Raw genomic sequence first — 25,179 nt, forward strand, 5'->3', positions numbered from 1 at the left:
CGGTGCTGCAGGACCCCGGGGGGAGAGCAGGCCCGGCCGGGCCCCTCCACGGCTCCCCCCCCCTCCCCAGCCCCGGTGCACGTCGGAGCCCTTCCGGGGAGGGCGCAGGGAACCCGGGGCGGCCTTAACCCCCTGCCGGGATCGCCGGGGGCGGGGGTCTGCGGAGTGGCGGCGCCGGGACGGGGACCCTGCTCCGAGCGCGGGGATCCGGGGGCTGCCCCATTGCGGGCCCGTTCGTGATGTTCTGGGGTGGGAGGGGCCGGACCCCCCGGTGCTGCCCGGTTTGGGGTCCCCTTTGCCGTGTCCCCACCCTTGTTTTGGGGTGTCCGTGAAGCCCCGGTGGGTCAATTCTTGGGGGTGACCCACCTCCTTGCACCCCTTTTGGGACTGTGGGGGGAAACTGAGCCACGGGCTGCTGCTGGTGCTGGTCCTGGGCACCCTCATTCGTCCTGCACCCCAAGTCCTGCTGTGGGAGGAACAGGGGTGTCCTGGTTGTGCCCCCTCTGTGCTGCCATGGGGGCGTCCCGGTGGCACCCTGGGGGCTGGTCCCCCATGGAACCTTCCCCTTTAATTTAATCGGGGTCATGCGGTTCCTGTGCAGCCTCAGTGGGGGAACTGTGGGCTATGGGGGGCACTTGGGGACTGGAGGGGTGGGTGGGTGGGTGCAGGAACCCCCTTGGAGCTTATGGTCTGCATGGGAAGTGATGCTTCTGCCCCACTGAGATCCCCACATTCGGTGGGGACCTGCCCTGTCCCTTGGGCTAGGGGGTTGGGGGTGCGTCCCTGATGGCTCTGCCCCCCCCCCGCAGCCGCGGCCCCCCCCCCCCCGAGGGACGCCGGAGGCAGAATGGACGAGCAGCAGCTGCCCAGTGAGGAGAAGGACGCGACCACGCTGGGTGAGAATGCGGGTGCTGGGGGGAAGGTTTGGTGCCATGTCCCCTGCCATGGGCACTGACACCTGCTCCCCCCAGCCGATGGGGCTGTGGCCGCAGAGGAGATGGGCAGCGCTGAGGGGGACCCCCTGAAACCTCCTGAAGGAGCCTCCGCGGGGCCGGAGCCGGAGGGCACGGAGAGCACGGACACGCAGCGACCGCCCCAGGCCAGCAGGTGAGGAGGGGGGGTCAGAGAGTGACAAGGAGCTGAGGAGGGGGTGGCAGTGCTCCTGACCCACCTCCTGTGCTTGCCTCTCACAGCCTCCCCCTGCGCCGCTGCGCCCTCTGCAACTGTGGGGACTGGAGCCCGCACGGGCAGTGGGAGCTGCAGCGCTTTGAGCCCGCACCCGACTGGAGCCAGCTGCTGGGGGGGCATGAGCCCCCCGAGGGGCCTGAGCAGGGACCCCCGGAACTGGAGCCGGAGCCGCTGGGGGATGACCCAGCCCAGGTCGGCTTCTCGGAGGGCGTGACACTGGCACAGCTCTTTGAGCCCACGGGTGAGCATGGCCACAGTGCCAGTGTCCCCATCCCGCTGTTCCCTACATCCCCATCCCATCATTCCCAGTGTCCCCATCCTGGTGTTCCCATGTCCCACACCTGGTGCTGATGCCAGCTCCCCGCAGGGCACTGCTGGGTGCACCGCTGCTGCGCAGCCTGGGCATGCGGCGCGGATCAGGAGCCGGGAGCTGTGAACAGAGCTGTTTTCTCAGGGATCTCACAGGTACCTAGACCCGGGGCAGGGGGGGCACTGGTGGGGGCTGCCCTGGCCCCTGTAGTGACCCCCCCGGGGCTCTGTGCCCGCAGCAATGTGAACACTGCCGGCGGCGGGGGGCCACCATCCCGTGCCGGGCCAGCGCCTGCTGCCGCTTCTACCACTTCCCCTGCGCCGCCGCCAGCGGCTGCTTCCAGTCCTTGGAGACCCTGCGGCTTCTGTGTCCCGAGCACGTGGCCGAGGCGCTGCAGATGGGTGCGTGTGTGGCTGGTGCCCCCCACCCTGCATTGGGGTGTCCTGGGGGCCAGAGCCCGGTGTGGGGTGCCCCTGACCCCCTGTTGTCTCTGTGCAGAGGACGTGCGGTGCCTGGTGTGCATGGGGCCGGGGGACCTGCGGGACCTGGTGCTCTGCACCGGCTGCGGGCAGCACTACCATGGGCTCTGCCTGGACGTCACCCTCACCCCCAGCAAACGCTCGGGGTGGCAGTGCCCCCAGTGCAGAGTGTGCCAGGCTTGCAGGTGAGCCCTGTCCCCATGGACACACACACAGCGAGGGATGCAAGGGTGGGGTCACCACCTTCACACCCCCATGCACCCTACAGGCAGCGCGGTGACGACTCCAAGCTGCTGGTGTGTGAGGGCTGTGACAAGGGCTGCCACACGTTCTGCATGGAGCCGGCTGATGAGAGCACCCCCCCAGTCTCCTGGAAGTGCACGGTGGGTCCTGATTTCACCAAGGGGGGGTCAGGGGGTGTTGATGCCCCCCCGCACCCCATAACAGGTCTCTGTTTGCCCCCCCCAGAGCTGCCGGGTGTGCTCGGAGTGTGGGCGGTGTGCGGCGGCGCTGGAGCCTGGCTCCCGCTGGTACCGGGGCTTTTCGGTGTGTGAGAGCTGCCACCAGCACCGAGCTGCCAGCGGGGTCCCAGGGACTGCACCGGAGCCCCCCGCCCTGACGTGAGTGTGCATGGGGGGTGCTGGGGCTGGGGGGGCTGAGCCCTGCACCCCTCACCTTGTGCCCCCCATGCAGGTTGGTGTCCCCCCAGCACAGTGAGGTGACGGATGTGCCCGGCCCCACCCCTGAGCCAGAGCCTGTGGGGTGCAGTGAGGAGGTGCAGGCAGGGGGGCACCCCAAAGAGGGACCCCCAGGTGATGGCGGGGCCCCTCCTGGCGAGCTGACCGCTGTGGAGGTGCCCCCCGATGAACTGCCCCCTGATGAGCCCCCCCCTGACGTGCAGCCCCCCCCTGACGTGCACCCACACCCAGACATGCAGCCCCCCGAGGAACCCCCTCCTGTTGGGCTGCCCCCCAGTGAGCCACCCCCTGAGGAGCTGTCCCTTGAGCAACCAGCCCTTGATGAGGTCCCCATTGTCAGACCCCCCCTGGAGGAGCTGCCCCCCAGTGAACCACCCCCCAGTGAGCCTCCCCTTGAGCTGCCCCCTGAAATACCCCCCTTGGAGGAGCTCTCCCCCAGAATCCCGCTCTTGGATGAGCTGCCCCCTGACATCCCTGCCCTGGATGAGTTGCCCCCTGATAAATCCCTGCCTGAGGAGTCCCCCCCTGAAGAGCTGCCCCTTGAGCAGCTGTCCCCTGAGAAAAATCTTGAGAAGTTTCCCTCTCAAGAACCACTTCTTGAGGAACCCCCACCCGACGAGCTGCCCCCCAACAACCCCTCCCCTGAGGATCCTCCCCCAGCTGAGCTGTCCCCTGAAGAGCCGCTCCCCAGTGAGGAGCTGCCCCCCGAGGAGGACCCGGCGCCACCAGGTAAATGGGGGGGGGTGTCTTTTTCTTCCCCCATTTCGCCTTTTGTTTCCTGTGGTTGTGGGGGTCACTGCTCTTGTGTGACCCTCAACCGACCCACATTCATTGCTGCCTGTTGGGGGGTGCCTGGGGGGCAATTGTGGCACAGTGGGTGGTGGGGGCACCCCCCTCACCCCAGCCGCACCCCGCAGGTCTCCTCCCCGAGGTGGTTGTGGCAGAGGAGGCTCCGGCGCTGGCCCGGGAGGTGCTCCCTGAGGAGGAGATGGAGCTGGAGCTGGAGCCGGTCCCCCCGCTGCCGGCCCCCCCCGGTGGGTTTGGGGGTGCACTGGGGGGGGTGCCTTTGCTGGGATACTCTCTGACCCCCTTTACCCCCCCAGATCTCTGTGCCGTCTCACCCGCCCCCCCTGCAGACCTCTCTTCTGCTGCCAATGAGGATGAGGAGCCCGAGCGCCCCCCCCCAGCACTGCCCGAGCCCCCCAGCAGCCCCCCGGCCATGGAGACCGAGTCCCCCGGCTCCCCTCCTCCCCCCCTGGGCTCCCCTGCCTGCGTCCCGGCCCCCGCCGAGCCCCCCGAGGATGAGGAGATGGAGACGGGCGGTGCGGAGGGGGGGTCTCCAGGCAGGCCCCCCGGACTCCCCCCCCGGAGCAGCCCAGCTCCGGAACTGGGGCCCTATCCTGGGCTGGCTGAGGAGGAAGAGGAGGAGGAGGAGGAAGCACCGAGGCTGGAGCGGGAGGGCACCAGCGGCAGCTCCCCCCCACTGAGCGAGGAGGAGGTTCTGGAGGAAGGCCGGGCCAGGGGAGACCCCGAGGCCAAGGGCTCCCCCTTGCTCCTGGAGCCAGAGGAGCTGCGGCCCGAGACCCCCATGGAGGTGTGCGCGGCCGGGGTCAAGCTGGACCGTGGGGACGAGGGTGGTGCCGAGCCCCCCACCCTGCGCCCGCGCCCCGACATCCTCAATGAGATCTCCAACCTGAGCCAGGGTGACACAAGCAGCAGCTTCCCCGGCTCCGAGCCGTTGCTGGGCTCCCCGGACCCCGAGGGCGCTGGGTCCCTGTCGCTGGAGCTGGGCCTGGCCTCGGCCGACGCCAGCCTGCAGAAGGAGGATGTGGGGTCGCTGCCGCTGGGTGCTGAGACTGATGATTCGCTGCTCTTCGAGCCCGCAGCCAAAGGGGACGGGGACAAGAGCCGGCGCCGCAGCTCCCCAGGGCGCTCCCGTGTCAAGCAGGTGCTGGGGGGGCGGCACACATAAGCACCCACTGTGAGCCCTGATCCTGCCCACGCTGCCATGGGGGCAGGATTGGGCCCTGTGGTGGGGTCCCGTGGCTCTAACTCCCCTCTCCCCTTTGCCCTAGGGTCGCAGCAGCAGCTTCCCTGGGAGGAGGCGACCCCGAGGTGGGTCCCATGGGGCCCGGGGCCGGGGCCGTGCGCGCCTGAAGTCAACCACGTCGTCTGTTGACACCTTAGCAGTAAGGATGGGTGCTGGGTACCCCGGGCTGTTGGGTGGCAGGGCTGAGAGCTGAGCTCCTTCATTCCTTTCCCAACCATTCCAGGGCCTAGGAAATGCTTGGGAACCCCTGGGTTAGATGGGGAGGGAGGAAAGTATGTGACTGCTTGCTGTGCTGCAGTGACGTGCTGTGGGGCTGGAGGTTCACCCCACAAGCATAGGACTGGTGGGGTGGGCAGCATGATCCTGTGGCCCCCAAAGTGCATGGAAGGATCTGTGCTTGTGGATGCTGAGCTCCCTGCTCTGTCCCCAGCTCGCCGACGTGGAGAGCTCGCCCAGCAAGGAGGAGGATGAGGACGATGATGACACAATGCAGAACACAGTCGTCCTCTTCTCCAACACCGACAAGTTCGTGCTCATGCAGGTACTGGGGCGCTGCGGGACGGACAGAGGGATGGGACGGGACAGATGCTCCAAGCCCGGCTCCCCTCATGGTCCCTCTTCCCCAGGACATGTGTGTGGTGTGCGGCAGCTTCGGGCGTGGGGCCGAGGGGCACCTCCTCGCCTGCTCCCAGTGCTCCCAGTGCTATCACCCCTACTGTGTCAACAGCAAGGTGAGGGCAACCGGGACCCCCCTGGTACCCCTCAGCCCCACATTGGACTGATGGGAGCGTGCTTTGCCCCATGGGGATCCACACAACTGAGCCATGTCTCTTGGAGTGCATGCATGAGGTCATGGCCACATGGCTTTGGGCTGTTCCCCATGGCCATGCCGTGCGCTGGGCCCTCCCGTGGCCATCCCTGGGTCTCACATTGCCTCCCCGTCCCCATGCCCAGATCACGAAGGTGATGCTGCTGAAGGGCTGGCGCTGCGTGGAGTGCATTGTGTGCGAGGTGTGTGGCAAAGCCTCCGACCCCTCGCGCCTGCTGCTCTGCGACGACTGCGACATCAGCTACCACACGTACTGCCTGGACCCGCCGTTGCAGACCGTGCCCAAGGGTGGCTGGAAGTGCAAGTGGTGTGTGGCCAGGCATGGGGGGAGCCTTGGGTTGGGGTTAGAGCTGGTGTTGATCCCCTGTATCGCCCCTCAGGTGTGTGTGCTGCGTGCAGTGCGGAGCAGCGTCCCCCGGCTTCCACTGCGAGTGGCAGAACAACTACACCCACTGCGCGCCCTGTGCCAGCCTTGTCGTCTGCCCCTTCTGCCGCCAGAAGTATGTGGAGGACGATCTGCTCATCCAATGCCGCCACTGCGACCGGTGAGAGGGGCGCTCGGCATGGGGTGGACCCCGGATGGGGTGGCCGTGGAGGGATGCTGATGGGGGTCCCTGCTTTGCCTGCAGGTGGCTGCATGCGGCCTGTGACAGCCTCTTCACCGAGGAGGAGGTGGAGCAGGCTGCAGATGAAGGCTTCGACTGCAGCGCCTGCCAGCCCTACGTGGTCAAACCGGCCGGTGAGTGGCCAGGATGGGGAGCATGTGGTGTAGCAGCAGGACAAGGGGTGATGGGTTTAACTTGCTAGAGGGGAGGATGAGATAGGATCTTAGGAGGAAGTTCTTCACCGTGAGGGCGGTGGGACGCTGGGGTGGGTTGAATGGGGAAGGTTTTGATGCCGCATCCCTGGCAGTGTTAAAGACTAGGCTGGAGCAACCTGCTCTAGTGGAAGGTGTCCCTGCCTGTGAAACTACATCAGCTTCTAGTCATTCCCAACCCAGACCAGGCTGGGTTTCTATGACATCAGGGGCTCACCTCTCATCTGCTTTTACCTCTGCAGCACCCACATCTCCCACAGAGGCTGCCTCGGTCAAGGTGAAGGAACCAGGTACATGCAGTGCCGTTCTTGGTGCCATTCCCATTGCCATGCACCCAGCGCTGGTTTTCACCCCCAAACCTGCCTCCTGTCCCTGCAGAGCCGCAGTATTTCCGCTTCGAGGGTGTATGGCTGACGGAGACGGGCATGGCCGTGCTGCGCAACCTCTCCCTGTCCCCCCTGCACAAACGGCGCCAGCGCAAGGGCCGCCCGGGCGCCCTCAACGGCGATGGGAGCCTGGAGGGGAGCGACCCCCTGGGCTCCGATGACAAGAAGGACGGAGACCTGGATGCTGAGGAGCTGCTCAAGGCTGAGGGTGGGTGTTGGCAGCAGGGTGAGGTGTGGGGGGGCTGTGGACCCTGTTAACGTGTTTCTTGTTCTACCTTGGCAGTGGGTGTTGAGCACATGGAGTGTGAGATCAAGCTGGAGGCTGCGGCCAGCCCTGACCGTGACATTGGGGCTGATGTGGACTCGGGGAAGGGGCTGGAGGACCCGGAGGAGTGCAAGAAGAGGAAGCGCAAACCCTATCGGCCAGGTGAGTGCTGCCCCCCTGGAGCCAGGATGCCCCTCTGAGCCCACTGGGACCCATCCTCACCGCCTTATTGTGTGCCCTGACCCATCCCCATCACCTCTCCCTCTGCCCCCCAGGCATCGGTGGGTTCATGGTGCGGCAGCGCAAGTCCCACACGCGCCTCAAGAAGGTCTCAGCGGTGTTGGCTGAAGTGGGGCGCGAGGGGCTGAGCACCGAGGGGCACCCAGAGGATGGTAGAGCCTGGGGACATCCCTGATCCCTTCCCTGGGGTGCTGCTGCCATCCTGCTGCTGGAGCAGCCCCAAACTGGGTTTGGGGAAGGTGTTAACAGGGGGGCTGTTGCAGGGGCTCCGGGTGACCTCCCAGCTGAGGGTGGCCTGGACCCGGGCTCGGGAGAGGGGGACGAGAAGAAGAAGCGCCGGGGAAGGAAGAAGAGCAAGTTGGAGGACATGTTCCCCCCGTACCTGCAGGTGAGATGGATGGAGGGATACGGAGGTGGCTTTGGGGTGGTGCTGGAGGAGGCTTTGGGACACACGGGATGGGATGGAGGGAGGCGCTTACACCGTTCCCATTGGAGCAGGAGGCGTTCTTTGGGAAGGCACTGATGGACCTGAGCCGCCGGGCACTGCTGGCAGCGGGGGGCGTCGGGGACGGCACTGCGCGCCCCTCCCTGGGCCAGGGCGCCCCACGGCACAAGGGGGACCCCAGCCTGGCTGGGGCGCTGCAGGGAGTCCCCCACGACAGGAGGGAGCCTCCGGTGCACCCCCGTGGTGAGCGTGGGTCCCCGTGGGCATGGCGGGCGGTTGGGGGTCCCTGTGTTGCACCAGCCCCACTTAGCTCTGCTGCCCCACTGATGTCTGGTGCCCCATAGGGGACGACAGCACCGACGGCAGCGCTGCGGCTCCCGATGATGAGGGCAAAGACGAGGCAAAGGGCGAGGACCTGGGTGAGCCCACGGGACCCAAACCGCGTCCTCCGTGGGCTCCTGCAGGGGGCGGCAGAGAGCGCCTGCCATCATAGAGACGGGGCTGCTCCGTGGTTGAGCGCGCTCTAGTCTGCGTGGGGAAAGAGGGAGGGGAAACTCAATGGTGTCCCTCGGTGACTTCATGGCGCTGGTGATCATAGAGTGCGGCGTAGCAGTGCAGCGCTCTGCGTGGCCCTGGTGGCTGGGAGGGCTTCTGTCCCCCTGGTGGATGGGAGGATTCCTCTTGCAGGGACTGAGAGCAGAGGGGGGTCCTGGGGTGCTGAGGGCATCCCCAGCATCTGCTGGTTCCTCCCTGCAGGCACTGATGAGCCGAAGGACTCCCCAGACCCCGGGGACACAGAGAAGCCAGCGACCCCAGGGGAGGGCGTGCTCAGCTCCGATCTGGACAAGATCCCTACGGAAGGTGAGGAACCTCCATGTCCATCATCACCTCCTCGGCCTCCCATCACTGTGAGCCCTGCCCCACGGCACGGCTCTGCTCTCCTGCCCCTGCAGAGCTGCCCAAGATGGAGAGCAAGGACGTGCAGCAGCTCTTCAAGGACGTGCTGGGCTCGGCGGAGCGTGGGGAGCAGCCCCTCAACTGTGTGGCCGCTGCGATGGAGAGAGGAGGTGCAGGGCAGGAGCCCGGCCAGGCACAGCGCCCCTTCCTGCAGGGAGATCTCCAGCTGCCAGGGCAGGGTGGGTGAAGGAGGAGGTCTGGGGGTTGGGATGGGGGCTTCCCTGTTGCTGCAGGGGTGAATGTTTTGGGGGGATCTTGCATTATCTGAGGGCTGCGACCCCTCTCTCCTCACAGGGAGCGTTTCCCTGGGCTCGCTCTCTGGATCCGTGTCCCTGGATTCATACCCGGGCGTCTGTCAATCCCCATTCCTCGACAGCAGGTACGTGCGAAGCCGGGGTGGACCCAGGGTGCTCAGCGGGGACCCCTTTGTTGCAGCCCATGACTGTCTCCTCTCCATGCAGGGAGCGAAGCGGCTTCTTCAGCCCCGACCACTGCGAGCCCGAGAGCCCCTGGGCTAGCAGCTCGGCCGCCACCACCCCCTCAACACCCACAACACCCACGACAGAGGGTGAGGGGGACGGTTTGTCCTACAACCAGCGCAGCCTCCAGCGCTGGGAGAAGGACGAGGAGCTGGGCGAGCTCTCCACAATCTCACCCGTGCTCTACGCCAACATGAACTTCCCCAATCTCAAGCAGGATTATCCAGGTAGGGCTCTGAGGGGGCTGTCCTGTTCTCTGCTCCACGGGGAGACCTTACCTACTGAGGTGTTCCATGCAGCGATGATGGGAGGCACGCAGGGGATGTGGGACAGGCAGGGACTAATGTCCCTCTTCTCTCCCTCTGCTCCTACTGGCCTCCCAGACTGGTCGAGCCGTTGCAAACAGATCATGAAGCTCTGGAGGAAGGTCCCTGCCACAGACAAAGCCCCATATTTGGTGAGTTCTGGCGGGGGGTTGCTGGGGCCGGGGTGGGGCTGGGGCGCCGGGGGGCCGGGAGTCAGCTCCTTCGTGTTTTTGTTAGCAAAAGGCCAAAGATAACCGGGCGGCTCATCGCATCAACAAGGTGCAGAAGGTATGTGCGGGAGCGCGGAGGTGCCCGGCGGCCCCGGGGGTGTCCCATAGCCCCCCATTAGCCCCATAGCCCCCCATTAAGCCCCGTGGCCACCCCCTGACAGCCGGGCTCTCTCTGCAGCAGGCTGAGAGCCAGATCAACAAGCAGACCAAAGGGGAGGGACTGCGCAAGCCGGAGCGGCCCTCGCTGCACCTGCGGATCCCGGTGCCGCCGGGGACGCAGACCGTCTACATCGGCAGCCCCCCTGCCGGCGCCGGCGAGGGCTTCCTGAAGCCCCCCCCAGGGGCCGGAGTGGGGCCGGAGTCTCCCAGTGAGCTCTTCCTGAAGCTGCCCCCCCAGTCCCCTGCCCAAGTGCCTTCGCATGAGCCCTACAGCACAGGCCCTGCCTATGCGCTGGAGCCGCGCTTCCCCTCGCCCCTGGGCCAGAGCCCCACGGCGGGTGCTGCCTTCCAGCCCTTCCCCAGCCAGCCCCAGCCCCGCTCCGGGCCCCCCGACTTCCACCCCACACCGCCCGGCACCCCCCGGCACCAGCCCGGCACCCCCGACCCTTTTCTCAAGCCCCGGTGCCCCTCCTTGGACAACCTCTCAGTGCCGGGGAGCCCCGGGGCTCGGCCCCCTGAGGCCCTGCTCTCTCCCCTCCCTTTTGGGGAGCAGAAGAAGGGGCTGGAGGTGAAGAAAGAGGAAGGGGGGGGCCTGGCGGTCTGCTCCCCCAGCTATGCTCCTCCCATGGGCTATGGGGACTCCCCGGGAGGCCCCCACCTCTCCGCTGTGGAGCTGAAGGGGGCCGATGTCTTCAAAGCCCCCATGACCCCGCGGGTGCCGCAGGTGGAGCCGCAGAGCCCAGGGCTGGGGCACCGGCCCCCGGACCCCCACCCGCTGGCCCCTTCCCCCCCATCCCACCCTGAGCTCTACCGGCAGTCGCCCTACCTGGACCCCTACGCGCAGCCCCCGCTGACGCCTCGGCTGCAGCCCCCGGACGCCTGCTGCGCCCTCCCACCCCGCTCCCTACCCTCAGAGCCCTTTTCCCGTGTCCCTGCCAGCCCCCAGTCCCAGTCCAGCTCCCAGTCCCCGCTCACCCCCCGTCCCCTCTCCAATGAAGCCTTTTGCCAGTCCCCAGTCACGCCCCGCTTCCAGTCCCCAGACCCCTATTCCCAGCCGCCCTCCCGGCCTCAGTCCCGTGATCCCTTCACCCCCTTGCACAAGCCCCCCCGGCCCCAGATGCCAGAGCCGGGCTTCAAGGCGGTGGTGGCAGCCGGGGGTGGGTTTGGGGGTACCCCCTCCGGAGACCCCCACGCCAAGGCACCGGCCGGGCAGCAGCCGCCCTTCGCCCGCTCTCCCGGCACCAGCGTCTTCACTGGGGGGCAGCCCTCCATGCGCTTCACCTTCCCCCCGGCCGTGCTGGAGCCACTCAAGGGCTCCCCGTCCCACCAGCCCCACGGGATCAACAGCCATTACATCCCCAGCAAGCCCCAGAGCTCAGCCTACGCCTCATCACCTGGGTTCCACCAAGCCGGGAGCCCACTGGGGCCGGGCGCCACGGGTACTGACACCTACAGCCTGTCCCCGCTCCGTCCGCCCTCGGTGCTACCGCAGCAGCCCCCGGCCACCCCGCAGCAGCAGCAGGACCCCTCTGTCCCCTTCCTGCCCCGAGCTGCACTGGGGTCAGTGGGCGACAAGAGGGAGGAGGCAGCCGTGGGCCTCTCAGCACCCCTAAACCGGGACCTGGCGGAGCTGCCCGGCAGCCAGGACGGGTCCCTTGGCACCATGAGCCAGTCAGAGCTGGAGAAGCAGCGGCAGGTAAGGGCTGGACTGGGCTTGGGAGGGGATGTGAGGGGGGAACCGGGACCCTTGTGGTGGGGTTGAGGATCCGCTGTCTGTGCTCCGGGTCCTGACGCTGTGTCCCAGCGCCAGCGGCTCCGGGAGCTGCTCATCCGGCAGCAGATCCAGCGGAACAGCCTTCGGCAGGAGAAGGAGAGCGCAGCAGCGGCGGCAGCCACGGCCTCCCCGGCATCTTGGGCACCCGAGGCCGGCAGCCAGGCCTTCGAGCTGAGCCGCGCCATGGCCCCGTACCCAGCGGCACAGGTAGAGCACAGGGCACTGCTCTGCTGAGAGCCCGTCGGTGGGTGCAGTGATGACACTGAGACCTTGTCTCCCATCGCAGGACAAGAGCCTGATGGGGACCCTGGCCACAGGCACCGGCAAGCTGCCTGGCTCCGTCATGGTGCCGGCAGCATTCACGCAGGATGAGCGGCTCTCGCGGCCCCCGCCAGCGGCTACACCATCTGCTATGGACATCAACGGGAGGTGAGTGCCCCGGAGCAGGTTGGGCACCAGTAGGGCTTCACCCCAACCCTTCCCCATGGGGAGCACCACAGAGGCTGTGGTTTCACTGGAGCCCACAGTGCTGTGTGTGGCAGTGCCCGTAGGTCCCAACGCCGTGGTCACGGTGTTTTGCAGGGCAGCAGTGGGGCCCCCTCAAGCCTTCTACCCCCGTGGGGTGTTCCCGGCGCCATCCCCACAGCAGCACCTCTGGCAGCACCAACAGCAGCAGCAGCAGACGGCAGCTGCCGCGGCCCTGCGGCTCCCGGTCACATCCCGCTTCGCCCCGCCAGGCGCGGGCAGCGCCGTGGGCAGCCTGGGTACCCGTGATGCGGTGCCCTCCGCGCCCGCAGCCATGGGAGCCCCGTTCATTGAGCTGCGCCACAACGTGCAGAAGGGCCCCGGGGGGGTCCTGGGTTCCGCCTTCCCGCGGCCGCGCTTCTTCCTGCCAGGGGAGGAGAGCACAGCGCCGGGGCTCTGCACCCCTGTTGTGCCCATGCAGCCGCTGCCTGTGCTGCAGCCACAGAAGGTGCCAGTGCTGCTGCCACCCGCGTCGCCGCAGGGAGTCGAGATGAGCAACAGCCACCACCAGTCCCATGGCAAAGTGGCCGCGCCGCTGCCGGGCCCCAGCATGGAGCTGCCACACGTGCCCTCACGCCCCCTGTCCTCAGGCTCTGCCCTGCGCCCCGATGCTCCCAAGGATGCTCCCGCAGCCGAGCCTGCGCTGGCTCCAGCCCCTGGGAAGAGCCACCTAAGCCTGGAAGGGGCGCGCCTGCCCTGTGAGGTGCCAGTGGAGCCTGATCTTGATGATGACTTTGGTTCCCACAAAGACCTGGAAGATGACGATGATTTGGCCAACCTGAGCCTGGATCCAGATGTGGCCAAAGGGGATGATGACTTGGACAACCTGGACAGCCTGGAAACAGCGGATCCCCACCTGGATGACCTGCTGAACGGGGACGAGTTCGACCTCCTGGCCTACACTGACCCCGAGCTGGACACGGGTGATAAGAAGGACATCTTCAACGAGCATCTGCGCCTGGTCGAGTCGGCCAATGAGAAAGCCGAGCGCGAAGCCCAGCTGAAGACAGAGCCACCAGCTACCAGCTTGAAGCTCCCTGACCCCGGGGATGGCAAAGACTCAGCCGCATCTGTGGAGGACCAGGAGGTGCCCAAGGAAGGGCTAGTGGTGCCTGGGGTGGGCCTGGGCTCTGCTCCCTGCCCTACAGACACTGCAGAGGTGAAGGTGGGTTCGCTTCCCACCGACATCAAGCCCAAGCTGGAGGACAGATGCCTCAAGACCTCTCCCTGTCAGTTCACCGCCGGCGGCCCCGAGCGCCTCCCCGTCAAGTCAGAGGCGCTGCAGGGTACAGACAAGATCTCTGCCTCGCTGGGGCTGAGCCTCAAGCCCAGCCAGAGCCTCCTGAGCCCTGGTGCCGGCCCGGCCCGCCTCGGCTTGACCAATTTCCCAAGCAGTGGCCATGCTGCAGTCCCTGTGCCGGAGAAGGACCCGTACGGCAGCCGGGGACTGGCTTCTGCCCAGCTGGGCCCCCAGAGCAACCCCTTGCTGGAGAAGTTCGAGCTGGACAGCGGGGCCCTGGGGCTGGGCAGTGCCCGGCACTCGCCAGCCGATGACTTGGACAAGATGGAGAGCTCGCTGGTGGCCAGTGAGCTGCCACTGCTCATCGAGGACCTGCTGGAGCACGAGAAGAAGGAGCTGCAGAAGAAGCAGCAGATGTCAGTGCACCTGCCCCGTGGCACCCCGCACCTCCCGGGGCACCCCCTGCTGCACCCCGCAGGCCCCGTGCCCCCCTCCGAGGGGCAGCCCCCACGCCTGGGCACCCCGCAGACCCCGCTGCAGCTGGGGATGGTGGCCAGGCCCCCACTGATGCCAGCGCAGCCACCCCGGCTTGGTGCCCCGCAGCAGGGCCCAGCACTGGCCCCACACATGAGCATGGCCCCCGCACAGCCGCACGTGCTGGCAGCCTCCCACGGCGTGCAGGTGGCCCTGGCGCCACCGCAGCAGCAGGGCCAGCAGCAAGTGCTCGTGCAGAAGCCCATGGCTGGGGTGCAGCCACCTGTCCTGGGCATGAAGCCCCCCCAGCTCGTCATGCAGCAGCAATTGGCCAACAGCTTCTTCCCAGACACAGGTAGGGGCTGTGGGTGAGTGGTTTGGGGGAGGCCCCTTTTGGGTGGATTTGGGGCTGGAAAGCACCTTAAGATCATTCGGTTCCAGCTCTGCCATCTGGGCAGGGAAAACCCCATGTCAGACCATGTCACCCAAGGCTCTGTTCAACCTGGTGTTGAATATTGCCAGGGATGGGGCAGCCACAGCTTCATTCAGCCCATTCCCGTGTCCCACCACCCTCACAGGGAAGAGCTCCTGCTGTAAATCCAATCTGACCTTTCCCTGTTTCACTTTAAACCCCTCACTCTTTGTGGCAGACCTGGACAAATTTGCAGCCGAGGACATCATGGACCCCATTGCCAAGGCCAAGATGGTGGCACTGAAGGGTATCAAGAAAGTGATGGCTCAGGGCAGCATCGGGGTGGCCCAGGGCATGAACAGGTATGGAGCATGGCAGGCAGTGGGGCACGCTCTGGGTGGGCAGGGGTTGCCTTGGGGCTCATCTCTCATCTCTGTGTCCCCCCCCAAAGGCAACAGGTTTCTCTGCTGGCCCAGCGGCTCTCGGGGGGCCCATCTGTCTCTGAGGTGCAGAATCACTTGCTGGCAGGGAGCGGACAAGTGAGTGGGGTGCCCGGGGTTGGTCCCTGCTTCGGTGCTCAGGCAGGAGCTGCACTGGGGATAGGGTCTGGTGTCCCCAGTGTCCCCAACCCTCCATTCTCTGGCAGGAACGGAGCAGCACAGACCCAGCCCAGGCTCGCCCCAACCCACCCACCTTTGCACAGGGCGTCATCAGTGAGTACTGCTTTGGGTAGCACTGCTGGATCTCAGGAGCTGGGCTGGCTCCGGGGCTGCTCCGCTCTGATCCCAGCCCTTTCCCCGCTCCCACAGATGAGACGGACCAGCGGCAGTACGAGGAGTGGCTGTTCCACACGCAGCAGCTCCTGCAGATGCAGCTGAAGGTGCTGGAGGAGCAGATCGGGGCGCACCGCAAGTCACGCAAAGCCCTGTGTGCCAAACAACGCACGGCCAAGAAAGCCGGGCGCGAGTTCCCCGAGGCCGATGCTGAGAAGCTGAAGCTGGTGACGGAGCAGCAGAGCAAGATCCAGAAGCAGCTGGACCAGGTAGGATCCTGAGTGGAGGTGGACACCGCATCCCTGGTGCTAACCCCCCACCATCCCCGGTGCTAACCCCGCGCTGTGCCCGGCAGGTTCGGAAGCAGCAGAAGGAGCACACCAACCTCATGGCCGAGTACCGCAACAAGCAGCAGCAGCACCAGCACCAGGCCTCAGCTGTGATGGCCCTGAGCCCCTCACAGAGCCCCCGTCTCATGTCCAAGCTCCCTGGGCAGCTGCTCTCGCCACACGGCGTACAGCAGACTGTGGGGACTGTGGTGGGTGCCCAAGGCCTTGGCCAGCAGCCAGGGCAGCCAGGAGGGCTGCGCCTGCCCCAAGGCAGCATGTCCATGGCCGTGCAGCAGGGCCTGTCCTTCATGGGCCAGCAAGGCGTGGGGGGCGCTCCAGTGCCCAGCACGTCCAATGCGTTCTTTGCTGGAAACCCCACGCTGCGCGGGCTGGGCGCAGACACCCGCCTCATGCAGGAGAGGCAGCTCCAGAGGATGCAGCTGGCCCAGAAGCTGCAGCAGCAGCAGAACATGCTGGGACAAGTGTCACTGCAGCAGCAGCAGCAGCAGCCAGGGCTGATGGGCCAGGCGTCGCTGCAGCAATCGGGCGTGATGCCACAAGCGTCAATGCAGCAACAGGGCGTCATGGCACAGTCGTCCATGCAGCAGCCAGGAGTGATGGGACAGGCAGGCATGCAGCAGCAGAGCGTCATGGGCCAGGTGTCAATGCAGCAAACGGGTGTCATGGGACAGACCTCGATGCAGCCACAGGGCATGATGGCCCAGACCTCGATGCAACAGGCGGGTGTCGTGGGACAAGCTTCAATGCAACAGCCAGGTGTGATGGCACAGACATCCCTGCAGCAGCCTGGCATCATGGGACAAGCATCCATGCAGCAGCCCAGCGTGATGGCACAGGCATCCATGCAGCAGCCTGGCGTCATGGGACAAGCAGCCATGGTGGGCCAGCCCGGCCTGCTGGGCCAGCAGCAGCCTGCCCCAGCACCACAGCCGGGCACGGTGGGGCAGCCCATGGTGCCGAAGCAGCCAGGGCTGATGGGCAGCCAGCAGAGCCTGTTGGTGCAGCAGCTCTCCCCACAGCAGCAGCCGGGCTTGGTGGGCCACACGCAGGCAGCAGGGCTGCAGCACCAGGCAGTGCTGGGCCAGCCCCAGCGCCAGGTCCTGCTGGCACCACACCAGCAGCGGGTGCTGGGCTCGCCCCAAGTGGCCCCGCAGACTCCGGGGATGCTGAGCCACCGTCTTGTGCTGTCCCAGCAGCTGGGGCAGGCACGGGCGCTGCTGGCCCCGCAGCAGCAGCAGCAGCAGCAGCAGAACTCGGGTCTCCTGGGGCTGGGCCAGGGGCAACCCTCGATCCAGCACTTTCCGCAGCACGGCACGGGGGCCCAGGCTCCCTCTGTGCTGCACCTGAGTCAGGGAATGCAGCCGGCCCCGGCGGTCCTGGCTGCTAAGGAGCAGCCTGGAGGGGTGGAATGCAGCACCCTGCCCGCTGAGGGCAGCGAGATCGGAGCGCAGCTGCACGGGGAGCAGCAGGGAGCCCTCAGCGAGCCCCTGGCCCCCAAGCACCAGGCTGAGCTGGGGCAGGGCCAGCAGCTCCTCTTGGCCTCACCGCAGGCAGCGCTTCGGGCAGGCTCCATGCAGCCAGGTGCCTTGCTCGCCGCACCCCTGCAGAGCCCTAGTGCTGCCCACCCTGAGCACGGGGACGCTGCTGGGGTGCTGGAGCCGCCGCTGGGCTGCGGGACGGGCCCGCGGGCACCAGAGCAGCCGGGCAAGGGGCAACCACGGCTCCAGAGCCCCGTGCAGCACAAAGCAGCTCCAGCACCGGGTTCGGCTGCACTGCCCCCGGGGCTACTGGGGCAGGTGCCGGGCCCCATGATGGGGCAGATCCGGGCGCAGCTCCAGGGGGTCCTGGCCAAGAACCCGCAGCTGCGGCACTTGACGCCGCAGCAGCAGCAGCAGCTCCAGGCGCTCCTGGTGCAGCGGCACCAGCAGAACCTGCTGCAGCAGAGCCAGGCGCTCCGGACCCCCGGTCCCTTCCCCGGGCAGGCCCCGGAATATGGCTCCACTGCTCGGCAGCCCCCCCGCCCGCCAGGGGCCCTGTTTCAACCCCGGCCGGGCACCCCGGCGGAGGCTCAGCCGGGCTTTGAGCAGGGCCGGGCACTGCCAGTGCAGCCCCCCCAGCAGCCACTGACGGAGCTGGTGCAGGCAGCACTGGCTGCCCGTGGCCCCCAGCCCGGCCTTGTGCGGCTCCCCACACCGCCGGCCCCCTCGCCCCTGGGCTGCGCCCCCCAGCACCTAGCCAGCCCCGAGCAGAGCCCTCAAGAGCCAAAGAAGATGTCACCAGGGGTGCCGGCCTTGGTCCCCAGCCCCACGGCACCCATGGAGCAGGGGTCGGCACCGACTGGCACCATCCCTGACCCACAGCACAGTTCCTGGGACCCCGAGGCACCCAGTGCAGACCCCAGTGAGACCCGCATCAATGGGGCAGGGCCAGAGGGGGCCCCTGCAGTGGGTGAAGCCGCAGCGGTGCTGGTGAAGCAGGAGCCGAAGGAGGAGGCGGTGGTGGTGGCACAGTGTGAGCTGGATGGGGATGAAGCCCCAAAACCAGAGGCTAAGGGCGACCCCGGGGCCAGCCAAGCCAACAGCCTCCTGGCCCCGGGTGGCCGCTCTGAGGCTGGGCACCTCCTGCTGCAGAAGCTACTGCGAGCCAAGAACGTGCAGCTTTCAGCGCAGAGCCTAGGCGAGCTCAACGGGCACACGGAGAACCGGGGCACCGGGATAGAGCCACGGCCACCACCGGTGCTGCTGGGCCGGGAGGTGAGTGGGAGCCGTGGGGCAGGAGGGGCTGGTGGCTGTGGGGCTATGCTCATCCTGGTGTCCACTCTCCCTCTCAGGACCCCTCCATCGCAAGGAAGCCGGCGCCCACCAAGCCCAAGCGGGTGCAGAAGGGCAACGAGCGGGTTCCAGCCTCCCGCAAGAAGCTGCGGAAGGACGAGGGGCTGCGGCCGGGAGAGGCCCTCATGAGGCAGCTGAAGCAGGTACAGCCATGGGGCAGGGGTGTGGGGAGGGGGCTGCTCCCCGCCCGGCCCCTCCTCACTGCTCTGCCCACAGGAGCTGTCGCTGCTGCCGCTGACGGAGCCAACCATCGCAGCCAACTTCAGCCTCTTCGCGCCCTTTGGCAGCAGCCCCATCAATGGCAAAAGCCAGCTCCATGGCGCCTTCGGCAGCGCCATGCTCGACAGCGTGCCCGACTATTACTCCCAGCTGCTCACCAAGGTAAAGCGGGGGGGTTGTGCTGTTGGCCCCCAACAGGGGGCTGCAGCACCTCATGGTATTCACCCCACTTGTATCTCCCTGCCCAGAACAACCTCAGCAACCCACCCACGCCACCCTCCTCGCTGCCCCCCACACCACCGCCCTCTGTGCAGCAAAAGATGGTGAACGGTGTCACGGCCCCAGAGGAGCTGGGGGAGCAGCCCAAGGACAGTGACCCAGCCCGCAAGCCCCATGGCCACAAAGGTGATGATGAGCGTGGTGGGCACAGGGGTGGCACAGCCCCCCAACTGCTTCCCATCACCCCCCGGTGATACCGGTCCTTTCTGCATGCAGACAGAGCAGCTGTGGAGGTGAAGAGCCTGGACCTGCTGGCAGCTCTGCCCACCCCTCCTCACAACCAGACCGAGGACGTCAGGTTAGTCCTGAGGACCCCTCCTGCCACAGGGACCCCTCCATGGGTGACACCTTCCCCTGACGCCTCCCTCCCCACAGGATGGAAAGCGACGACGAGAGTGATTCCCCCGACAGCATCGTCCCGGCCTCGTCCCCAGAGAGCGTCCTGGGTGAGGAGCTGCTGCGCTTCCCCCTGCTCAGCGAGGCCAAGCCGGAGCTGGAGGAGCGGGTGCTGTCCCCCATCATCCCCATCATCCCCCGGGCCAGTATCCCAGGTGGGTTGCACTGGGATGGGGGGGTGCATGGAGCAGGGCAGGGGGGGCCTGTGGTGCATGTGAAGCAGGCAGGAGGGGGTTGGTGGGGTATACGGACCGGGCAGGAGCATCCATGGGATGTAAAGACCATGCAGGGGAGGGGGACTGCAGAGCACTTGAATTGGGTGGGAAGGGGTCTATGCAGTGGATGGATGGAGCAGGAGGGGTCCTTAGGTATGGAGGAGCAGGGGAAGACTCTTCAGCATGCATTGGGGCTGGCCTGTTCCCTGTTCCCGCAACCCAGCCTGTCACCCACAAGGTGATGGGAGTCCCAGCACTGGTTCTGCAGGGGTGTCTGGTGGTGGGGTTGAGGCTGTGCGGCTGTGACCCCTTTCTCTGCACCCCAGTGTTCCCGGACACGAAGCCCTATGAGGTCCCGGAACCCTTTGGGGCCCCCCCTGGGAAGGTGGGTTCCCCGTGGGAGAAGGGTAAGAGCAGCGAGGTCTCTGTCATGCTGACAGTGTCTGCAGCAGCAGCTAAGGTGAGTGAGGGGCTGGGGACAGGTGGGACCCTGGGGGTCCCTGCATGGTGGCATCAGGGTCCTGGGCCTACCCCCTCCTCTCGCCCAGAACCTCAATGGGGTGATGGTGGCCATGGCTGAGCTGCTGAGCATGAAGATCCCCAGCTCCTATGAGGTGCTGTTCCCCGACGGTGCTGTGCGAGCGGCTGTAGTCGAGGCCAAAAAGGTGGAGACGGACATGGCTGGTGAGCATCTGACTTGTGCCCATCGTCTCCCTCATGTCCCCAGCCTGGGCACCCCCTGATGGGCTCCTGCCTTTGTCCCCAGGGGTGCTCGGTGCCAAGGAGAAGGTGGCACTGGCAGGGAAGGTGCCGGACAGCAGCTCCGAGTGGCTGAAACAGTTCGATGCGGTGCTGCCTGGCTACAGCCTCAAGGGCGATCTGGACCTCCTGACACTGCTCAGACAGGTCAGCGCAGTGCAGGGGTACCCCCGGCGGTAGTGGGGTGCCTGGCAGGCTGTGGCTGCACCAGGGTGCAGGAGGGGGTGCTTTGGCACCAAGTGTGACCATGTAGAGGGTGCAGAGTCTTCCAGGCTGGTGCGGAAGGGGATGGTGAGGTTTGGGGGTCTTCATTCCCAGGCTGCTCTGACCTGTGCCCCCTCCCTGTGCTGCAGGAGAGCCCGGTGCCCGAGAAGACCCTTCACCACTGCTACGTCAACAACGTCTCCAACCTGGACGTGCGGCAGCTCTCGGTGATGCCGCAGGAGCCCTCTCCCCCGCTGTCCCCCTCCGTCCCCTCCCCATCCAGCCCCACTGAGGCCGCCCGGGTCCCTGACCCTGTGGCAGCCCCCGAGGCAGCCCCGGCCCTCCTGTCCCCACTACCCCCAGGCCCATCGCCAGCCCCCCAGGAGGAGGACGGGGCCGCGGGTCTCCACTCGCCGCCGCGCTTCAAACCGCGCTCACGCCCACCTGAGGATGGGGACGAAGCGCGGCCACGGCTCAAGAAGTGGAAGGGGGTGAGGTGGAAACGGTTGCGCTTCCTCGTCACCATCCAGAAAGGGGGGGCCAAGCGGGACGGGGACAAGGAGATTGCGGAGTTCATTGACAAGCTGGGCACCACGCTGCGCCCCGAGAAGGTGCCACGGGACCTGCGCAAGTGCTGCTTCTGCCACGAGGAGGGCGACGGCGCCACAGATGGGCCTGCGCGCTTGCTCAACCTCGACCTGGACCTCTGGGTCCACCTGAACTGCGCCCTGTGGTCCACCGAGGTGTACGAGACACAAGGAGGGGCCCTGATCAATGTGGAGGTGGCTCTGCACCGCGGGCTGCTCACCAAGTGCTCCTTGTGCCAGAAAACCGGCGCCACCAACAGCTGCAACCGCATCCGCTGCCCCAGCGTGTACCACTTCGCCTGCGCCATCCGCGCCAAGTGCATGTTCTTCAAGGACAAGACCATGCTGTGCCCCGTGCACAAGCTGAAGGGCCCATGTGAGCAGGAGCTGAGCAGCTTTACAGTGTTCCGCCGTGTGTACATTGAGCGGGACGAGGTGAAGCAAATCGCCAGTATCATCCAGCGCGGCGAGCGGCTCCACATGTTCCGTGTTGGGGGCTTGGTCTTCCACGCCATCGGCCAGCTCCTGCCACACCAGATGGCCGATTTCCACAGTGTCACAGCCCTCTACCCCGTGGGCTACGAGGCCACGCGCATCTACTGGAGCCTGCGAACCAACAACCGCCGCTGCTGCTACCGCTGCACCATCTGCGAGAACAACGGCCGCCCCGAGTTCGTGGTGCAGGTCATCGAGCAGGGCCTGGAGGATCTGGTCTTCTCTGACTCCTCCCCACAAGGTAAGCAAGAGCTGCGGGTGCTTGGCTGCTGCTCTCCTGCATCCCATGCCTTCCTTCTGTATCCCATCTTTTTCATTCCCTGCCCTTCTCCTCCATCCTCCTCCTGCATTCTCTGGTCTCCTCCTGCATCCCCTGCCTTCCTCCATCCCCTGCCCTGCTGATGGCTGAGCTGCACCAAAACAGGTGGTTACATGGCAATCGGAAGACCTGGGGTGGCTGGAGGTGGAGGCGAGTGGGCTGCAGCATTCCCTGGCTCCAACCCTTCCTTTCCCCTCTGCAGCCGTCTGGAACCGGATCATCGAGCCGGTGGCGATGATGAGGAAGGAAGCTGACATGCTGCGCCTCTTCCCCGAGTACCTGAAGGGCGAAGAGCTCTTTGGCCTCACAGTGCATGCGGTGCTGCGCATCGCGGAGTCGGTAAGTCCTGCCTGGGCTCGGGGGAGCCTCCTCTCCGCTATGGGGGTCAACCCCATTGCAAAGGGGCCCTGTGGCTGCAGTGCCACCGTTCAGCGTCCCCTCCCCATAGCTGCCTGGCGTTGAGAGCTGCCAGAACTACCTGTTCCGGTACGGGCGGCACCCACTGATGGAGCTGCCGCTGATGATCAACCCCACCGGCTGTGCCCGCTCCGAGCCCAAGATCCTCACCCACTACAAGCGGTGAGTGGGGCCGGGACCCCCCGGGAGAGCCAGGATCCCGCGGGATCGCTCAGCTCTGACCTGCTCTCACCCACACTGGCAGGCCCCACACCCTGAACAGCACAAGCATGTCCAAGGCCTACCAGAGCACATTCACCGGTGAGACCAACACGCCCTACAGCAAGCAGTTTGTGCACTCCAAGTCCTCCCAGTACCGGCGCCTGAAGACGGAGTGGAAGAACAACGTGTACCTGGCACGCTCCCGCATCCAGGGACTGGGGCTCTACGCGGCCAAGGATATCGAGAAGCACACCATGGTCATTGAGTACATCGGCACCATCATCCGCAACGAGGTGGCCAACCGGCGGGAGAAGATCTATGAGGAGCAGGTGCGGATCCGATGGGATGTGGGGGGTGTCTCTGGTGGGATGTGGGGGCCTGGGAGCACCCAATGACACCCTCTTAACCCCACCAGAACCGCGGCATCTACATGTTCCGCATCAACAACGAGCACGTCATTGACGCCACGCTGACCGGGGGCCCTGCCAGGTGAGCATGAGGGGGCTTTAGGGGTGGTGGGACCCCCCCGGGTGGGCGCTGACCCCCCCAGCACCCCTCTCTGTGCCCCCTCCAGGTACATCAACCACTCGTGCGCCCCGAACTGCGTGGCTGAAGTCGTGACCTTCGACAAGGAGGACAAGATCATCATCATCTCCAGCCGGCGTATCCCCAAGGGGGAGGAGGTCAGGCAGGGACCCTTGCGGGGGGGGCCTGGGAGCTGGCTCTGACCTGTGGCTGACTCTGTGCTCCCCCACAGCTCACCTACGACTACCAGTTCGACTTTGAGGACGATCAGCACAAGATCCCCTGCCACTGTGGAGCCTGGAACTGTCGCAAGTGGATGAACTAAGTGGGATAAGAAGTAGCCGGGGGGGGGGGGGGCGCACACAATGCCCCTCCCCACCACACTGCCACCTCGCCACGACCCAACTGGGGGCCACGGGAGGTGCCGGGGGGGGCCAGGCCGCGGGGAGGGAGCCGCCGCTGCCGGCCCTGCCCACGCGGGACGCACGGACGGACGCACGAACTGGCAACTCAGGGTTTTCTTTGGTTCGTCCTGCGAGGAATCAAGTGTTTGTGTCGGGGGGGACCCCAGCAAGAGAGAGAGAGACCCCCCCATCTCCATCCCCCGCCTCCATGCGGGATGGCAGCAGCAGCCGCGGCACCGGAGCCGGATCCGGATCCGGCTTTTTTTCCTCTCTCCCAACTTTAGGGTTTTTTTTTTGTTGTTGTTTTTGGGGGGTTTTTTTCCTTTTTAATTTTATTTTCCTTTTTTTTTTCTCTTTTTTTTTTTTTTTTTTTTTTTTAGAAACTAATAACATTTTTGCTCGCTAAAAGTACCAAGTAACAGACTCCTTGAGCTCGACAATCCGGGCTCTGCGCCGCCCGCGGCCAGAGCTCGCTCGGTTCCTTTCGAATCTCTTCTTGTTTGTGCGTGTGGACAAGACCCGCAGCGAGGGCCCCCCCGGCAGACACAGGAGCTTCTGCACCCAAACCTACCTCATTTGACGTCTTAGATTATGATTCTTCTACCTTTTCTGTTGTGATTTTGAAATGTGAGACACCCCCCCCCAGCCCCCCCCCCATCGGGTCCTCCCCACCATGGGTGGGGGGGGTCCCTTCTCCATGGGGATGTGTTCCCCCCTCTCCTCTCTTTGGATGTGGCAGCAGGAGCCCCCCTTGCCGGGCTCCATGGCAAAAGCAGGGGGGGATGCCCTTGTCCCCAGCCCTGCACCGTGTCAAGGTGCGAGAGGGGGGATAGGGGTGTGCCAGCCCCGCTCCCCCAGCAATGGGGGGGTCGGGGGGGGGCCCTTACTCGCATCAGCCCCCATAGTGGGGGCAGCCGCTGTCAGCGCAGGGTGGGGACTGGGGGGGGGGAAGGTTATTTATCTATTTATACCTTATATTGTATATATGAGATGGGTGGGGTCTTTGTGCTCTGGTGGGCTGAGATTTGGGGTGCGGGGGCACGGGGGGGGCCGCGGCATTTTGCAACCCAATCTCCGACGTTTTGGAGCTATTTGGGGGGGGGCTTGGGGGGGGCTCAGAGAAGCCACGGGGCATTACACAGCGGCCCCCCCTGCTGCCGGCTGCGCCCCCCCCTCCTTGGCACAGCCCCCCCCACCCCCCCCGGGGCAGCGGGGTCGGGATCTCTTAACGCACAAACACATCGCGCAGAGGGGGGACCCCCCCGAACTCCCCCCTCTCAGCCCCCCCCTGTTGTGATGGGGATGGTGCAAAGCGATGGGGGGGGGGCGGGGGGGGATTGAAAAGCTGCTTCCGCAACCTTAAAAAAAAAAAAAAAAAAGCTGCAAAAAGGTTTAAGGTGAAAATGTTTTAAAAAAAAAAAAAAAGTTAAAAAAGGACAAAAAAAAAAAAACAAAAGCAGCCACAAACCCGCGAGTGGGGGCGGGGATGGGCGTTCGAACGGTTCCGCGAGCGTTCCCTGTACAGCCCCGGCGCCGCGAGCCCCGTTTTTACCGAGTCCGCAACCACTGGATGTTATTTTAAATAAAGCGCGTGAGAAGCCGCTGCCTCCCTCCATGGGGGGGGTGCGGGGGGGCACTTGGGGGACGGGCGGGTCCCTTTGGGGCCGCCCCATCGGGTCTAACCGAGGGCACCGGTGTTAGCGCCCCCCCCCCCCCGCTCCGTGACTTCCGGCGGGTTCTGCCCCCACAGCCGCTGACACCTCCCCCCTGGGGTGCTGGGACCCGACGGGAGGGGAAAGGTCGGTAACGGGAACGGACGGGGCGCTCGGTGGGGAAGGTTCCGGTGGTGGCGGAAGTGACTGCCCGGAGCCTGGCGGAAGTGGGGAGGTGGCGGGACCGAGTAGGGCCATGGAGGTGGGAACGGGAACGGGGACGGGAGCTGA

The 25,179-nt window shown here is 66.0% G+C and overlaps 1 protein-coding gene across 1 annotated transcript; it reads left to right on the forward strand.

The window, feature by feature from the left end:
• The first annotated feature begins 785 nt into the window (after positions 1 to 785).
• KMT2D (lysine methyltransferase 2D) lies at positions 786 to 24,836 on the forward strand. Its single transcript, XM_062630658.1, has 54 exons — positions 786 to 896; positions 972 to 1,107; positions 1,194 to 1,429; positions 1,556 to 1,653; positions 1,737 to 1,899; positions 1,997 to 2,155; positions 2,239 to 2,360; positions 2,446 to 2,597; positions 2,671 to 3,404; positions 3,593 to 3,709; positions 3,779 to 4,623; positions 4,751 to 4,864; positions 5,156 to 5,266; positions 5,352 to 5,456; positions 5,680 to 5,861; positions 5,935 to 6,099; positions 6,184 to 6,293; positions 6,614 to 6,661; positions 6,750 to 6,965; positions 7,041 to 7,184; positions 7,298 to 7,414; positions 7,526 to 7,650; positions 7,761 to 7,950; positions 8,052 to 8,126; positions 8,464 to 8,568; positions 8,661 to 8,843; positions 8,959 to 9,043; positions 9,126 to 9,370; positions 9,527 to 9,600; positions 9,686 to 9,736; positions 9,857 to 11,533; positions 11,642 to 11,818; positions 11,898 to 12,040; positions 12,194 to 14,205; positions 14,501 to 14,624; positions 14,714 to 14,801; positions 14,909 to 14,975; positions 15,072 to 15,304; positions 15,391 to 18,138; positions 18,216 to 18,359; positions 18,433 to 18,597; positions 18,684 to 18,840; positions 18,931 to 19,012; positions 19,090 to 19,265; positions 19,652 to 19,785; positions 19,874 to 20,009; positions 20,092 to 20,231; positions 20,438 to 21,611; positions 21,892 to 22,028; positions 22,138 to 22,268; positions 22,351 to 22,636; positions 22,723 to 22,796; positions 22,882 to 22,990; positions 23,065 to 24,836. Exons 1-54 carry the CDS (start codon positions 848 to 850, stop codon positions 23,155 to 23,157), a joined length of 15,663 nt encoding a protein of 5,220 aa, XP_062486642.1. The 5' UTR covers positions 786 to 847; the 3' UTR covers positions 23,158 to 24,836.
• The last annotated feature ends 343 nt before the right edge of the window (positions 24,837 to 25,179 follow it).

This window comes from Pezoporus occidentalis, unplaced genomic scaffold (genome assembly GCF_034315485.1).
Source record: "Pezoporus occidentalis ecotype Australia unplaced genomic scaffold, CSIRO_AGI_Poc_V1 ctg357, whole genome shotgun sequence".
Taxonomy (NCBI): domain Eukaryota; kingdom Metazoa; phylum Chordata; class Aves; order Psittaciformes; family Psittacidae; genus Pezoporus; species Pezoporus occidentalis.